This window comes from Quercus lobata, chromosome 4 (genome assembly GCF_001633185.2).
Source record: "Quercus lobata isolate SW786 chromosome 4, ValleyOak3.0 Primary Assembly, whole genome shotgun sequence".
NCBI lineage: Eukaryota > Viridiplantae > Streptophyta > Magnoliopsida > Fagales > Fagaceae > Quercus > Quercus lobata.
Genome location: NC_044907.1, coordinates 64,015,683 through 64,032,775, shown reverse-complemented (window position 1 = coordinate 64,032,775; position 17,093 = coordinate 64,015,683). Strand labels below are relative to the sequence as shown.

The window sequence follows — 17,093 nt, the reverse complement described above, 5'->3', positions numbered from 1 at the left end:
GTGCTGTGGGTAGGGTTTTTGCCTTTTGTTTTTATAGTTAAATTAGATTAAGTTTAATTAGGTTAATTAGATATTTAATTAGTAATTAGTTTAATTATACTTACTTATTGTAAAAATAAAATGAATAAATGGAAAAGGGGAAAGGGTTGGATCTAATAAAAGAAAAAAAGAAAGGCCCAAATGGTTTTTAAAAGAAAAATGAAAAGGCCAAACATGTATGGCAGGTCCAAATATGTATAGGAGGCCTAATGCCCAAATATTATATATTATAATATGTTTGGTTCGGTTTTGGTCGGTTCGGTGTATTCAAACAAAAAATCAAAACCAAACCGAAAACCGAAAATCGAACTGAAACTTTCGGTTTTTAAAAATTAAAAACTGAAATTTTTGCAACAGTTTGATTGTTTTCGGCCAGTTTTTTCGGTTCATTGGTTTTATGCACACCCCTGTTAATTCTAATATTATAATGAATTTTTAATAAATTAATTTGGCAAATTAAATGAGAAAAAGTGGGAGTTTTATGTGGTTAATGAACCTTAAGTGGCCAGTTAGTGTCTTTGTAAAATAAATTGAATACCACGTTAATAAGGAGAGAGAGCCCTTGTTTAATTTTAAGTCTTGTAAGTTATTGGACTTAATTAAGTGTAGTGCAAGAGAATTGGTCCAAACACATGTGCATGGTAAAGTTTTGGAGGACTCGCCCACTTAGACGTGGCAAAACGGGCGTGTCGAGTTGGGTTTAGGTCGGGTCAGGTTGGGTTTAGGTCGGGTCAATCGGGTTGGCAAGTCAAACGAGTCACGGGTCATTTTTAAACGGGTCAATCAGGTTTCGGGTCAGGTCGGGTTGACTCGTATTTTTCAAAGTTTTTTATTTTTTATTTTTTTTCTCTCAATTACAAAAACAAATCAATGATAATCTGTTTAGAGAGAATGAATAATCAGTTATGCAAATGAATTGCACTTAATGCCACTTGTTAATATCCTTCCAATTCTAACAGTTTTGACTTTTGAGCATGACAAAAATTATTTATGGTCATAAATTCATAATGTAAAAAGTCTTCAATGTTAATAGTTCACTGTTAAAATGCATATAATTACAAGTTTACAACTTCAAAAAGAGATAGATTTTAAAACAAACAAAAGAAGTAAGCCAGCAAAGTAGCAAGTTATTGGTCTTTTTAATGCACATATTTCTGTTGTATTTAAAATAATAGTAAAGTTAGATTACTTAGAAAGATAAATTAAACAAAAAAAAAAAAAGATTTAAAAATAAACATAAAAAAGTGTGGAATGTCGAATGTGTGAAGACTGAAGAAGGGCAGAGACTGTGAACATGGAGGCGCAAGAGAGGAACTTAGAGAAGTAGAGGAACTCAACTAAACTTTCAGGTTTCACTTGCCAGGTTTGTTTGTATAATTGATTGTATTGTGCATTTTGTGCTTTGGCTCTGGACAATGGAGTGAACCGAGTGAGTGATGGACATGGACTACAGCTAGCAAGCATTGACCATTGAATGAGATTTTTTTTTTTTTTTTTTAATGGTTGTGAGTTGGCCAAGTTGGCCCTTGTGTAGTGACAGTAGTGTTGTGATGTCTTGTCTACTGTCAAGGACAGTGCTCTTCTTGACAGTGCTCTTCTTATTGGTTATGATAAACATAATATATTATTACTCCCATGGATTCACATCCAGTGCAATACCTAGGGTATTGCACGGTGTGCAATACCTCAAATCCCAGCCACCCATTTAATCCAATGTCTTCTTATTTTGACACCTCACCAAATAGAAAAAGACAATTTTACCCTTAAAATATTTCACAGCCCGCCCACTGTATTCAGCCCGCCCAATGTTCTGGTAAAAGTCTTGAGTAACCAAACAGAAAATCAAATTTTTTCCTCTCTCCCCTGCGCAGCTGCCGTCTCTGCCTCTCCTTCAACCCATTCTCTGCCTCTCCTTCAATCCATTGTCACAGCAGACCCAGCTCATACCCAAACACTGAAACTTAGCATTTGAAACCAAACCCCCTAACGCTCACACTCCCTCTATCTCGTGTGTGAAGCTGTCCCAAGTCCCAACTCTCATGGAGTGGAGGTCTCTCTGAAGCCAAATGCCTTTGTGATAGTCACCACGGGTCCATCCCCAACATAGAAGAAGATCAAGCAAGACAAGAACAGAACACAGAAAGACAGAAGTCAGAAGAACAACCTCAAACTCCTCTGCTTCTTTCCACCATGCACGCTTCAATCTCGATCTAGGACTCGCCCTTTCCACTCGGTGAGTTCAGCAACTCAAATACCGGGTTTTGTTTTCTTCTTCTTCTTTGAAAGGCATACTCTTTATTCTTTTCCTTAATGAGCTGACTTTCTAATCTTGCCCAAGATATGTATTTGTTATTTCTTATAGCCAAAAGAAAATCATCATTTTTATTTTTGGTTAAATCTCCCTATCCATTGGAATATTTAGGCAAAATATAATTTGAGTTGAAAAAAGTTACTTTTTGATACCAATGTTCACCCAAGTGGGCCTTTACTAAATTTTGCATTTTAATACTGGTATTAGATATTGGGATGGGCATTACAAGTTAATCTTGAATTAAGGTGTTGATATTGCAAAAATAATTGTGGGTTAGGGTGGAAATTGTACATGAGTCAATGACCATGTAGGTTAGTGTCAATACTCAATGGCTACATTGAACCCCTGATACCAGAATTGCTTTGCTTCCAACTAGCCCTGAAATGACCTCCTTTTAAGTCTTTTAAGATTTTTAGACGATTTTAGTAATTCTGTTTGTCCCACCAGTAGAGGTCTTATCAAAATAAATCAAAATCTTATCATTTATGACTTTATTCTCTCTCAAAGATCAATGAATACAAATCGTCCTCAATAACTTTACTGATGTCTTTTACATTCTAATTTGAAGTATCACTTGTGAATTGTTAATGTGTTTTTCATTGTTTCCTTGTCCTATATAAGTTTCTATCCTTTGGTTTTCTTCATGAATTCTATGCTTTTAGGTCCTCATTGTATTTAAACTATAGTGTTTTGATCTTTGCCTTTCAAGTTTGCAGTCAAAATATAGTGATAAAAATTTAATTGTCATAGGGATAGAAAATTTTGATAATTGAAAGTTTGTCATGATACACAGTTAACAGTTTCTTAAAAAAATTTAGCTTGAAACTACCCAATTAGGGTCATCATCTCTCATGATCATATATTGGTTTTTTGTAATTCTTATATATGATAAGCACAATATTTGTACAAAAATTTTCAGCTTTGATTTTTAATGAAAAACATTCATTCTTCTATTTTTATAATAGTTGATATTTTGTACATTTGTTTGTTAATTATAGGAGTATTGTTTAATTCATTGCATAGTGTCATGGATGCCAATGAAGATTTGAGTCCTAGAGTCATGGATGACAATGAAGATTTGAGTCCTAGAGCTGGTATGGAATTTGATACATTAGAAGATGCATGGGAATTTTGGCTAAAATATGGAAGGCGAATGGGCTTTGATGTTAGAAAGCATTACATAAATAAAAGTAAGAAGGATGGAAAGATAACATCAAGGGGATTTGTATGTGCAAAGCAGGGCATTCGAGGTTCAGAAAAAGAAGATATGATTCGCACTCGTAACCGAGACGATACAAGGACTAATTGTCCTGTAAAGCTGTATGTTTCATTAGTGCGAGAAACTGGAAAGTATAAAGTGACTGATTTTATTGAAGAACATAATCACACTCTTCATCTATCAGAAACAGTTTATATGATGAGATCTCAACGGAAAATCTCAGAAGTTCATGCAGGATTGATTGAGTTAGCATCCTCTTCTGGAATCAAGCCAAAAGCAGCACTTGAGTTAATGAGTAGAGAGGCTGGTGGGAGAGCTAATCTTGGATTTACTGAGATTGATCAGCAAAATTATCTTAGAACAAGACGGCAAAAAAATTTGATATACGGTCAAGCTGCATGCTTATTAGGATACTTTCAGAAACAATTGACTACAAATCCATCTTTCCAATATGCAGTACAATTAGATAATGTTGAGCAAATTACAAACATTTTTCGGGCTGATGCTAGAATGATTATTGATTATGCTAATTTTGGTGATGTGATGACATTTGACACTACATATGGTACTAATAAAGAGCTAAGACCCTTAGGGGTGTTTACCGGTTTCAATCATCATAGAGGGTTAACGGTTTTTGGGGCTGCTCTTTTATATGATGAAACGGCAGAATCATTTAAGTGGCTGTTTGAAACCTTCTTAGTTGCACATGGAGGTAAAAGGCCTAAAACAATTTTTACGGATCAAGATCCCGCAATGGCAAAAGCATTGAGTGAGGTAATGCCTAACACTTACCATGGGTTATGTACTTGGCACATAATGCAAAATGGGATAAAACATTTGGGGAATTTGATGAAGGATGGCTCTTCTTTTCTTCAAGTTTTTAAAACTTGTATGTTTGAGTTTAATGATGAAATTGAATTTGAAAAAACTTGGGAGGACATGATTGACACATATGCTATACATGATCGTAGTTGGTTGGATACTATCTACAAATTGAAAGGAAAATGGGCAAGGTGTTATATGAAGAATGAATTTACATTGGGAATACAAAGTACCCAACTTAGTGAAAGCTTGAATGGAGATTTGAAAGACTACTTGAGACCTGATTTGGATGTGGCAGAATTTTTTGAACACTTTGATCGGGTGATTGAGCAAAAACGAGAAAGAGAGTTACGAGCTGAATTTAATGCAAGGCAAAAATTTCCCCAGTTGAGCTTAAAAAATTCTCCATTGTTGAAGCAAGCAGTACAAGTGTACACACCTGTAATATTTCGAATGCTTCAAGATCAATATGACCTTGCATCAGCTACAAGGATAAAAAATCGCCAAGAGGACTTGTTAGTGCATACATACACTATTGAGTTTATGCATAAGCCTGGTGAGTTCATAGTCTCTTATGACACTGCAGATAAGACATTTTCATGTAGTTGTAGAAAGTTTGAAATTGTTGGGATTTTATGTTGTCATGTTTTAAAAGTTTTTGACTTTCTTGATATAAAGACAATTCCTAATATGTACATTTTGAAAAGATGGACAAGAGAGGCAAAAAGTGGATGTATCTTGGACAATAGGAGAACCTATGTGGAAGAAGATATCAACTTGAGTGTTACACAGCGATATAGAAGATTATGTCCTAAGTTGGTACGATTAGCTTCTCGAGCGGCAGACAATGAAGAGGCATTTGCTTTAATAGAGAAGATGATAGAAGAATATGAAAAGAAGGTTGAAGACATTGTAGCAAAAAATATGGGTGGTCATCAATTGCCCCATCAAATGTCATTATGTAGTGGTGCAGAAAATCTTGATCCTAACCAACATTTGAAAGATTTGGTTGAAAGAGCAAAAGGTCTTAAGAAAAAAGAAGGTCGCAAGGGTGGAAAACGAAAGAAAAGTTGGGTTGAGAAGCAAACCAAAAAAAGGGGTAGAGTTGAAGTAAATGATGAGGTTAGTCAATGGTTTTCCAAAGTAAATTTTATTTATTTTTTTTTATCCCTTACTAAGTTTCTAGTGTTTGTAAACTTTTATATTGTTATGGTTAATAATAATATATATAAATTTTCTCATATAGGTACCTAGTTTTGCTCCTAACATGCAAAACAATAATTATGACTCACATAGAGAACATTATTCGCATCAAGTAAGAGATTTTTTTTTTTTTTTTTATTTTTTTATTTGTAGTGAAATAACTTAATAATTTGTGAAGGTGGAGGTTGTACTACATTTGCCTTTTTATTTGTGAATTTATTAATAAAGTTTTCTTTTTTGTGATATAGCGGACTTATCCTGTCACTTTTTCCACGCCAATGATGACATCTGAATTGGGACCAATTCATAGTTACCAAACTAGTTTCACGTCATTCTTAAGGGTAAACATACTTGTTTACATGTTTTGCATTTATAAGTAATTAGATGATTTCTTAAACTCTCTCTTATAATTATTGTAATTACGTAGGCACCATTAACTCCATTGTTGTCTCAAGTATCAAATCCTGTGGATGTTAGTCAGGTAAAATGTAAATGTTTTCATACATGAAATTTTGAAAAAACTTACATGTTTACTTGTTTTGCAATTATTAGTAATTAAATGATTTCGTAAATTATTTCTCTTATAATCATTGTGTTTACATAGGCACCATTAACTCCATCATTGTCTCAATTAACTCCATCATTGTCTCAAGTATCAAATGATGCAGCTGTTTGTCAGGTAAAATGTAAACGTTGTTTTAAATGACTATCTTCTTTACTTTTTTTTTTCATGAACTTGTTAGATTTGAAGTTTGTTTTTCTAATTGGTTTGTATTATGAAGTTTCTGTTGAAGTGGTTTCTGTTGAAGTGGCTTTATGTGTTTAAGTGGGTCTTGGCTGCCAGTCAGGTAGTTGATGGGTTGGGATATTGTTATTGCTTGGCTGTGTGTTGTCTTGATGACTAGTGATTTGGGTTGGCTCTTTGATGGTTGATAGCGATGGATGATTTGGGTGTGGCTGGTTATTGATTGTCTCTCGGCTATGCATACCTGGCAATGGGTGATTTGGGTTTTGGCTTGGCCTGTGGTGAGTGACTTGCCTTTTGTGTGAGTGGCTTGGCCTGTGGTGAGTAACTCCATCATTCCTGACTGACCTTTTGTGTGAGTGGCTTGGCCTATGGTGAGTAACTCCATCATTCCTGATTGACCTTTTATGTGAGTTCCACCTATAACAATTTGGTGAGTGACTTATATTTTTGGTTAAGGCAAGTTTGGTTTTGGTCTCTCAAATTTAAAATATTTAGTTTTAATTCTTATTCACCAAATGAATATTGGTCAAGTAAAAAATAAATCCATGTGTTTATATCCTCTTTACTTACCAAATGAATAAACTTATTTGTTTATATATATACACAGGAAAATGAAGTTAGGTTCAATTATGGACTAACTCCATGTGTTGAAAATACAAATGCTTGCTTGGAAACACAACACTTTTTTGGTATGTAAAAAACTAATAAATGGTAAGTTCAATTATAGTGAAATTTTCTTATGTTTGTTCAAGTTTAAAATGTAACTTGATTTTTTTGACATATTTTCAGGTTAATATTGATTTTGCAGTATGATGGATAACATTTTTTGGACAGTTTGTTTGATAGTATATTGCACAGTGGACATGGTAGCATATTGCACAATGGACAGCATTTTTGGACAGCTTTGCCTTGGACAGTTTCTTGGACAGCAAATCTAACTTATTTAGACAACTGATTGCACATGTAGCAAATTTTTTGGATAATTTTTGTAACTAAAAAAGTTAGTCAAACATGTTAAATATGTTAGATTGTACAAGTGCATGTTTGAGTAACTTCTAGTTAAATATTAATTATATATGCAAGTGATTAATATTTTTAAATGCAATGTCTCTTCATACCCTAACTTTGGTTTCCTAAATTTGTTAGTACATGCTAGAATGAATGAGAGATTTCCAATTTCATATTAGATTTGGTGCTATTGAGTGTCTCATTCTGTCGTGTGTAAAAGAAAAAAAAAAATGAAAGAGATAAAGACAGGAAAAGCACAGGATGAGAATGAGGAATTGTGGAGCTTGGCGCACGTTCAGGTGGTCTAAATACTTCTTGGAATTGTGGAATTTTGGTGAATGGTTTACCATCCCAACTCCTTGTTAGCTAAATACTTCCCTGAAAATCCTCTCCAGGACTGCAAACCCAACCCTCACCAATCTTAGACTTGGAAGAATATCATTTACAACAATCCATTAACACATCAAGGTTGGTGGATGATAGGAACAAGTTTGAGCATAACTTTACCACCCAGCTTGGTTCCCTAGCACTTCTAAATATCAGGGAGTTGTTGGCTCAAATTTGAAAACTGTGGCTGACTTTGTTGAGTCATTCGCTAATAACTGGAATCCCAGCATTATTATAAATCTATACCACCCCTCCTTGTTTTTTTAAGGAGGACAAGATGTTTTGGAGACATTCAAGTACTGGTATGTACCAAATTAAGGTCTGTAAGGAACAAATAGTGGAACAAATAGAAAGTAAAATACATATTTATATCACCTTTGTGTGGAAAATATTACACGATTTTGTCTGTTAATCTTAACTTGACAAAGCAAAAAACTCAGCCATCTAAGTGTTTTCCCCATACAATAAAAATATGAAAAATAAAAGTAAAAATCATGAACAAAGTAACTTGTTCAACTCAGCAGCTCTGGTCCCACTCGTAAGTAACTTGTTCAGCTCAGCAGCTCTGGTCACACTCTTGACAAAAATGACAACCTGATTGAAGTCCAATGCGTCAAGAAGGTCATTCAATTTGCGGTTTTTCTCTGCCTCGTTCAATAAAATGTAGTGCTGCACAGAGAGACAATGAAAATGTGCATTAGTTGAATGAGCAAGAGACAGTCAACTGATGAAACAAAAATATTGCAAAAAAAAAAAAAAAAAAAAAAAAAAAAAAAAAAAGCATCGAAGATACCCTGTACAAGACCGTGAAGAGTCAACTTGGTCTCATCATCAACATAAATTTCCATTGGCTGAAAAAAACGAGTGTCAATATAAAGTGCATCAAAATACCATCTTCTACAGCAACCAAAACTCAACAACAATAGATAAACAAATAACTGGCAATCCAAAAAGTCAATCCTTCTGAACTACGATGTATTGATTGAACGTACTCATCTCTCAAATGGTAGAAACATCCAGCTCCTACCCAAGAAATAAGAAGTGGAACCAATATCCTCACCAAGGCCCCACAAACACAATCACCCAACCATATATAACCAAAAGGATCAAGAGAAATGGTTACGCCCAAAGAAAATTCAGACTAGAAGTAGGAAAAACTAAAAATATTGCTAGTACTACAACTACAAATTCATTCCCTTGCATGACAAATTGAAACCTAAGCCACAAAACCGCACAATTGACACAACCAACAAGGCAATGACATGACATTTATAAATACAAAGAATATCATAACTTTATGATGCCTTATCACACCTCTTGCATAAATTTTTTGCAAACAGGGCGGATCTCTTTACTGAGAGTTGCTGAAAACATCATAACTTGCTTGTCATGAGGAGTCATCTTGAAGATCTCCTGCACATCTCTCCTCATGTCTGTAAAACATACAAGAACATGGACAACAGAAGGCTTAAAATAAGAAAATTATTATCGCAAACAATGCAATACACTGTAAAGAGAACAAGAGAATTGCAAAGTATCACATGTCAGAACTAATTCACATAAACAAGGGGATAAAAGGCAGAAGAATAAGAAGACCATACCCAGTGATTCTAGCATCTTATCACACTCATCAAGAATAAAATGCCTCACATTCTTCAATCCAAGATCTTTATCCCTTGCCAGAGCCAATATTTTTCCAGGTGTTCCAACAACAACAACAACAACCACAATAACAATAATAGCAGAATTAAGACTTGATTTCAATTCCTAAGCTAAAACCCCAAAAAAGAGAGAACAGAACTAAATTCAGCCCCAATGAGAAAAAGATGTACAGTTCTAATATACTGTTTTTGTATCACGTTGATAGATTTTAATGCCAGAGAAAGCATTTTTAATTCCACAATCACTATTTTTGTATCAAGCATTTTTAAACAATTGACAAAAATTGCAAGCAATATAAGACTTGATTTCAATTCCTAAGCTAAAAACCAAAAAACAGAAAACAGAATTAAAAAATAGAGATAAAAGAAAACAGAGTTTATTAAAAATAATAGAGATAAAAGAAAACCCTACCGAGTGGTGGTCTCTCTCTGAAACAAGCCCGCCCAAATCGGCAAGGATAATTTTCATCACAACCACCACCTCCGATGGTGGCTTCTTGTCTCCTTCGACCAAACTCTCTTTCTTTCACTCTCAATCTCATATCCCTACATAGATCTAACATGAAAAAGCATCAAACCCTAACCCGATTCTCCCCAAACCCCAACCCTTACTTTCTCTGATCTGGGTCTAAAAAGGGTGTGCGTGTTTGGGGGTCGGGATCTCTGATGGTGAGCCGCCATTTTTTCTTTGTTTTTGCTTATGGGTCTGATGTGGGTATGCGGGAAGCGGTGAAGACGGGGTTGACGGAGAGGCAGAGAGCAAGCGTGAATGTTGAGAGAGTGGTGGAGGCGCAGTCGGGGTTGAGAGAGTGGAGAGTGACGGATAGAGCTCGGAGGTATTGAGAGAGAGGAGAAAGAGTCTTAAGTGAAATTCAAAAATGGGAGAGAGAGTCAGTGAAATTCAAAAATAAGCTGAAATGAAAGTTTGGGTGAGTACACGGATTGCCAGCGTGTCCTGGTGAGGTGTCAAAATAAGAAGACATTGGATTAAATGGGTGGCTGGGATTTGAGGTATTGCACACCGTGCAATACCCTAGGTATTGCACTGGATGTGAATCCTTACTCCCATTAAGCTACCTGCTGACATTTTACCTAAATCCTTTTCGTTCAACTCACCACCCGCATAAACCAACTCAACATAAGTGGGCATAAGTGGGCATAATAAGTGCAACAAAGGTGGGGATAACCTATTTTATATATAGAGTCTTATAATGTAATTGTTATTCCTTCATTATAATCAAAACGTCCAGAATTCAAATTTAACATTCTCTATGGTAACTATCAAACTTATAAAATAAAATAATATATATAATAAATAAATAAATAACCCCTCAATATAGGCCTAAGAATCTAGGTTTAAAGTACACAAGTACAATGCATAATATCGACGTAGAATAACAATACTAAAAAAAATGAAGTAGATTTGACAAAGAGTCTGGTCCTTGAGCAAGTAGACCTATATTCTAACAATTGATATAGCCTATTTATGTCTTTGCATCACTCACGTGATTTCCTTATCATGTAGTAGATAATAGATTTAAATTACATTGTTATAACTCTAATATATATGCATCCATTTTGGCAGAGGTTTCTGTGATTATTGCCATTGGACAAATTGATTCAAACATATAAATTACATTACTTCATTCTTCACTTATATGAAATTACAATCTATATATATTTATTTACCTCTATTACTTTTCTTGTTTGATTTCAGTACCTTCCACAGACATGGTTTGCTCCGACAGCTTCTCTGCCTTCTCTCTTTGCTTCCCCCATAGAGTTGCGTACAAACCAAGAATTATCATCATAGCTCCAATAACGCTGGAGTAAAAGTAGAAATATGAGAATTGCTATTCCACATTTGTAACTTTTTATTTTTTTCTATAAAATCTCATTTTTCACTAATCTAGCTCAATAATCCACATACGTACGTACCCTCCAAAATATAAAGCATCGCCTAAAAGGAATAGACCTGTAATGGCTACAATTACTGTGGACAATGGTCTAAATGCTGTCATGAAAACTGGCCCTTTTTGTCTTATTGCCAATGTTTGAAGATATACTGTGATTCCAAATATCACAACTCCCTGCAAAAGACTATATAATTAGGCTTTCGTAAATATGAATAGTAAAATTTGGTGTGAAGTCAAAAGATTACACTATAAATTGGAGCTAGTAGGGTGATGTTCCATGATAACTTCCATGACGAAGCTTTATGATCCAAACTTGCGGTCATGATTGTGGAGAGTATTGTACCCGATAAGCATGTTAAAGATGTAAGTGTGATTGGTGCTGGATACATCTTAATTGTAATGGTCTGCAATAGTTATAGATGTGCGTTAGTCTTTAATATTGTAATCATCTTAATTATGATTATCTTTATAATTCAGCTAACAATTTCTAGTATTTTTAATAGATAAAATCAGGAACCAAATTTTAAATAATTATTAAAAAAATGTCTAATCAACTGATGTTCATAAGACATTTGTTAATGAATTATTTTAAGTAAATTTTGATACCACTTTTATGTGAAATATAAAAAACTAAAAAATTAGCTTTTTTTTTTTTTTTTTTTTTTTTTTTATCCTTCCCCATAAAAAGAGATTCAAAATATTTTCTAAATGAATATCCTTAGGAGTTAGGACATCAAAAAATTAAAATTAAAAAAAAAAATTTCTTGTGATTATCATACAACTTAGCAAACATAATGCATGATGCATTTAAATCACTTTTATATAATATTAAAGTTGTGTAAACTCTTTTTTATTTCTAAGAGAGTTTCGAAATATGATATCTGCTCCTAATGATAATTCTTTATTATCAAACTAAGACATAAATCAGTTTTTGGTGTAGGTGGGAATTGAACTCCAAATATTTTATTCAATCATTAGAGAATTTACCAGTTAAGTACTTGAGCTAATTAAGGGTCTGTTTGGATAGAACTTATTTTGTTGAAATTGAAAACTGAAAACTGAAAACACTGTAGCAAAATAATTTTTAAATGTGTGAATAGTATTGTGGGACCCAATTTTAATGAAAAAGTTACTCAAAAGTGAGATTTGTGGGTTCTGTATACTGCTCACGGGACCCACAGAACTAATAAAAAGACTGAAAAATCAACAATTGCCAGCTACTGTTCACATGAACAGTAGCCGTTGTTCCCTAAACAAGTGCGTAGCAGCAGGGAAAAAAAAAAAAAAAGGTGAAGAAACGTAAACGCAAACGCAAAAGCTGGATCCAAACCCAGCCTAAATCCTATAAGTTGTGTAAACTCAAACAAACGATATTGACTAATTATGGAGAGTCCGATTAAGGTATGCCTTAACCATATATTAATAAATCCCAATTATGGAATACCAAATCCAGGTTCTGTATCCGACAAACCATTTTGCTCGTGCTATTGGTGATAATACAGACGCATAAGTTTTTTTTTTTGTTTTTGAGAAGTGCGCTACCCATCTATTGTGGGTGGGAGACACGAATAAGTTTATTTACTGTTTGCCACTACCTGACAAGCAACTTTATTATCACGAATTCTACCCAAAAAAAACTTTATTATCACAAGCACTTTTTTTCCTGCTACTAGTTTAGGTTAAAAGCTAACCGATCTAATCACAATATCACATAATGCACATATTTTATTCCCCTACATTATCAATTATTTTGAAATATTATTTTTATGATGTGAATGTTATTTATTAAATCTATCAGCTTTAACAGTGAATACAAACAAAAATTTTGATTTACCATTAAACTTATATCCAGAGAATTAATTATTCTTATCGAAATTCAAAGACCAACTTGACACTCACCCGAAACTCTAATTAATTTCAGAGCAACTACAATATTTTGTTAGCTAAATAATAAGGATATTATATTTACCTCTTGTCACAGCCAACATATTTTATTGGAGACTACCAACCGTAGATGAAAATAATGGTTGAAATTTAGCATTAATTCAACGCTGAAGCCAGAAGATCACCTGTAAGATGTAGAACGCTGACAATGAAATGTATGAAACGCCAAGCATGAGGGAACCTTTTATTGAATCTTTGTCTAAGAATACTTTTGACGAATTGGCAGATTGATGTGAGTGGTGATTATGTAGAGAAATCAAGGCGATACCCTTGTACAGGATCATCAGTGTTGCACCAGCAAATGCTACAATAGTTCCCAATATCTTGGCTTGAGAACTACGCTTTGAAATCTGTAATTTCTCCATCCTGAATAACAAAATTTAGTTGCTCACGAATCAAGAGATTATTTTGGAATATTTGAAAGCATAAAGAAAAAGGCCTGATATATCAGTGAGAGGGCTATATTCTAGTAACAGGAAATTACCAACTCCTTTACCAAAAAATAGGATTAGGGTTCTTTTGTGTGATAATTATTGGCCTGGGATTGTGGCTTCATAATTTTAAAGGAAAAACTTAGATATACACTAAATCGGGTACAGTACATTAGGGTTACAAAATAAATTCAAACACAAAGTTGAATTGGATTTAATTATTTTTAGAAAATATAATATTGTTTATATTTTTATTAGTCAATGCAACAGTGTTTGAATTTAATTCTGCATAACTAAGTATTGCCTTAACCCTATTTGTTGGATTTTTATAATATGTATAAAAGTGGGTTATGTCCCAAAAAGTCATCCTTCCCCAAGGGGGGAGTTTTTAAATTTTGATATGATAGTTAAGGGGAAGCAACAAGTCATGCACTGATTTTTTTTTTTTTTCTTTTTTTCTTGAGAGGAATATATATATATATATATATATATATATTATAACAAGAGATAATAGTTTGTAAGCTTCATTTTTAATATTGTTATATTATTTTTTTCACATGTACTTGAATTAATTTGCTCATGCTAAGAGTTTTATAATTCTTAGTATGTTCATGATATTTAGAATTCAAATTCTCTCTCTGATTATAACTATCTAATTATTATATAAAAAAAAATTAAAAATCTGCTTATTGTCTCTCTAAATGCGGCTTCTTTTGTTAAAAGGTTGGGCCTATTTTCATCACTATCTCTAAGCTCCAGGAGGCTGGAGGTTATTAAAAGACTGAAAGCATGAGATGGATAAGGCCCAATACCAACATATCTCCAATAAGTTAAAAATAAATAAATAATAAATAATAAATAAAAGAATAAAATCCGAAAGAACTACATCTCCATCAAGAATGAGAAATACAAATAAGGAGAAATTATGCTTTATCCATACCTGCACAAAACTGCCAAGATAACGGTAATTGATGGAATTAAGTTGGAAAAGGCAGATGCAAACGCTGGTGAAGTGTGTTCTAGTCCTGCGTAAAATAGTGTCCTCCCTAACACGGCTCTTAATATAAAATTAAAATATAAAAAAAAGGAATTAAACACAAAATTAATTTTAATTAATGGCCATGACTTTTAAATTTGGTTGGCAGTTTTCTCACCCCAGCAGACCCAAGAAGAAGACATTTCGTAAGATTGGTACACTAATTTTGCTGTCATTTTTCCTGCAAGCAAGAAAATTTTAATTGTTTATTATCTAGAGAAGATACCCTCTCTCCATGCATAAGAAACACAAATACTCATATTGAAATTCGTTTATTTTTTCTATAATTAAATTTCATATGAGATTTACCCCATGATTGAAATAATTAAAATCATCATTATTCTTATTATTTAATAGGGAGCAAGGAATGATTTCAAAAAAAATAGGGAGCAAGGAAATGATGGCTTCTTTTTCCCAGATGAATTGTGATTCCCCTCCCTCCTCGAGCCATCTGTATATTTTTCTCATCCTTCCGTTATCTCTCTTTCCTCTAATTGATGGTAGCTAGAGACATTATAACTTTTACCATGTAAACCTATAGTGATATACTACTAATAATATAATAAAGAATGTGTATTGCTTCTTCATCAACATAATAAATAGATATTTAAATTACATTTTTTTATCACTAATTTATCAGTTTGTAAAGTTTATATATATAATAAAATTTGTAAAAACTCTACCATTGCTAAATATCATTAAGACATTTATTTATTATGTTTTTAAAATGATTATCACATTCATTGTCATTTTTTTTTTTTTTTGAGATAGAAATCTACTCTAGTTTAATTTTTAAGTGTATATTTGAGTTAAATTTCCTTTTAGGGTCCGTTTAGTTGAAAGAGTAGAAAAGTAGAAGGATGGAAAATTAGTGGGAGGATAGAAAATATTTGGTTTTCCCTCATGTGTATTTGGTTGGAGAGGTGAAAAAGTGGGAGGGTGGAAAACTTTTTTGTTTAGTTGGAGAGAAAAAGGGGAGGATGGAAAATGTAGTTTATATAAATTGACTATTATATCCTTGTTATATAATAGTAGGAAAGTGAGAGGGGTAGGTGAGTGTAATAAAATGAGGGTATTTGTGTAAAATGTATTTCTCATCACTTTTCCCTCTTTATTTTCCTCCCAATTTGGGTGGATAAAAAAAGTGGGCTCCGGAGGGAAAAATTTCTCCCCTATTTTCTGTCTCTTCTATTTTCTTTCCTCAACCAAACAGTAGAAAACAACATTTTTCACCATATTTTCCCCTCCCTATTTTTCATCCTCCTTGTTTTCATCCCAACCAAACACACCTTAAACTTAAATCTCAGCTCTTGTTCCTTACCCCACAAGAACTTATTATTTTTTGAGTAACCATTATGCCAATAGTACCCAATGATATTTTCTTATTAATTTCTAAAGCTTTTTTTAGTAAAATTGATAATAATTTTACCATTTTCCTTCCTCTTCCTCTTATCAACTCAGACCTTAGAGAGAAAGAAGAAACCTATTTAATTGAGAGAGAGAGAGAGAGAGAGAATTCTATTATTAGCTGGTGGAAGAAAGAAGGTTCTAGGTCCACTATATATGACCCGAAAAGAATGGAGAAAATAGTGGAAGAAATAAACTGAAGAGTATTAAAGACTTCTAAAAAAAATAGAGTAAAAAGGAAAGAGGGTACCTCTCAAACAGAAATGCAAGAAAAGCAGTAGCTAAAGTTCCAAATGCATGTCCATAGGCAACAAGCACATAAAGACTCATGCCTTTGTCTAGATAGACCTTGGAGACTATGTTGAATCCTGCATAGCAAAAAGAAGAGAATATGCAATAGATATATGGTTTCAACTCTTTGCACACCTCTTGCTTAGTGCTTCCTCTTCCTCCTCTTACACTCTCTTCCTTTAGGTCTTCCATTTTGATCGTTTTCAATTAGAAGGGCTTTTACATATGGTTCTAACCTCCATCGGCTTTTTAATAAGAGATTCTTCATGCAAATATATATTACGTCAGCTTTTTCTTTTCTTTTTTTGGCTATCCTCAGTGACTCCACTTTAGTCTGGCTTGCAAGTGCTTTGTGACTAGGTTAGCGGGATTGCTTTATCTATGTTTCAGCCAATTGTAGAATGAAAGCATAAGCTTAGTTTTTAGTCAACTTTAGTTCATTTAAATATGTATTTGGGACAACTTTTTTTTAATTACTAGCTTATTTTCAAATATATATATATATATATATATATAAGCAATAACAACATTATTTTTTTAGTCCCAAAATTTTTGAATTTGGTTATGGATTTTGATTGATTAGTTGGAGTCGAGCACATGTACTATTTGCTATCCTTTTATCATATTCAATATTATATTCTCTGTTATTTCTAATAATCATTTTTTTCTT

General features: G+C 33.3%; 3 protein-coding genes across 3 annotated transcripts; 1 reads left to right on the top strand and 2 right to left on the bottom strand.

Moving 5' to 3' along the window:
• Nucleotides 1-1,757: 1,757 nt before the first annotated feature.
• Nucleotides 1,758-7,419, top strand: LOC115983914 (protein FAR1-RELATED SEQUENCE 5-like). The gene is made up of 8 exons (XM_031106774.1): nucleotides 1,758-2,272; nucleotides 3,374-5,513; nucleotides 5,638-5,706; nucleotides 5,843-5,935; nucleotides 6,022-6,075; nucleotides 6,199-6,273; nucleotides 6,950-7,031; nucleotides 7,132-7,419. Exons 2-8 carry the CDS (start codon nucleotides 3,378-3,380, stop codon nucleotides 7,134-7,136), a joined length of 2,514 nt encoding a protein of 837 aa, XP_030962634.1. The 5' UTR covers nucleotides 1,758-2,272; nucleotides 3,374-3,377; the 3' UTR covers nucleotides 7,137-7,419.
• Nucleotides 7,420-8,090: 671 nt separating this feature from the next.
• Nucleotides 8,091-10,281, bottom strand: LOC115983600 (DEAD-box ATP-dependent RNA helicase 15-like). Its single transcript, XM_031106319.1, has 4 exons — nucleotides 9,339-10,281; nucleotides 9,052-9,170; nucleotides 8,532-8,588; nucleotides 8,091-8,406 (listed from the first exon to the last, which is right to left on the bottom strand). The coding sequence occupies exons 1-4, from the start codon at nucleotides 9,352-9,354 to the stop codon at nucleotides 8,230-8,232; spliced, it is 369 nt and encodes a 122-aa protein (XP_030962179.1). The 5' UTR covers nucleotides 9,355-10,281; the 3' UTR covers nucleotides 8,091-8,229.
• Nucleotides 10,282-11,017: 736 nt separating this feature from the next.
• Nucleotides 11,018-16,676, bottom strand: LOC115983599 (WAT1-related protein At5g07050-like). Its single transcript, XM_031106317.1, has 7 exons — nucleotides 16,383-16,676; nucleotides 14,844-14,906; nucleotides 14,630-14,746; nucleotides 13,384-13,624; nucleotides 11,560-11,718; nucleotides 11,337-11,488; nucleotides 11,018-11,222 (listed from the first exon to the last, which is right to left on the bottom strand). Exons 1-7 carry the CDS (start codon nucleotides 16,613-16,615, stop codon nucleotides 11,093-11,095), a joined length of 1,095 nt encoding a protein of 364 aa, XP_030962177.1. The 5' UTR covers nucleotides 16,616-16,676; the 3' UTR covers nucleotides 11,018-11,092.
• Between the last annotated feature and the right edge of the window lie 417 nt (nucleotides 16,677-17,093).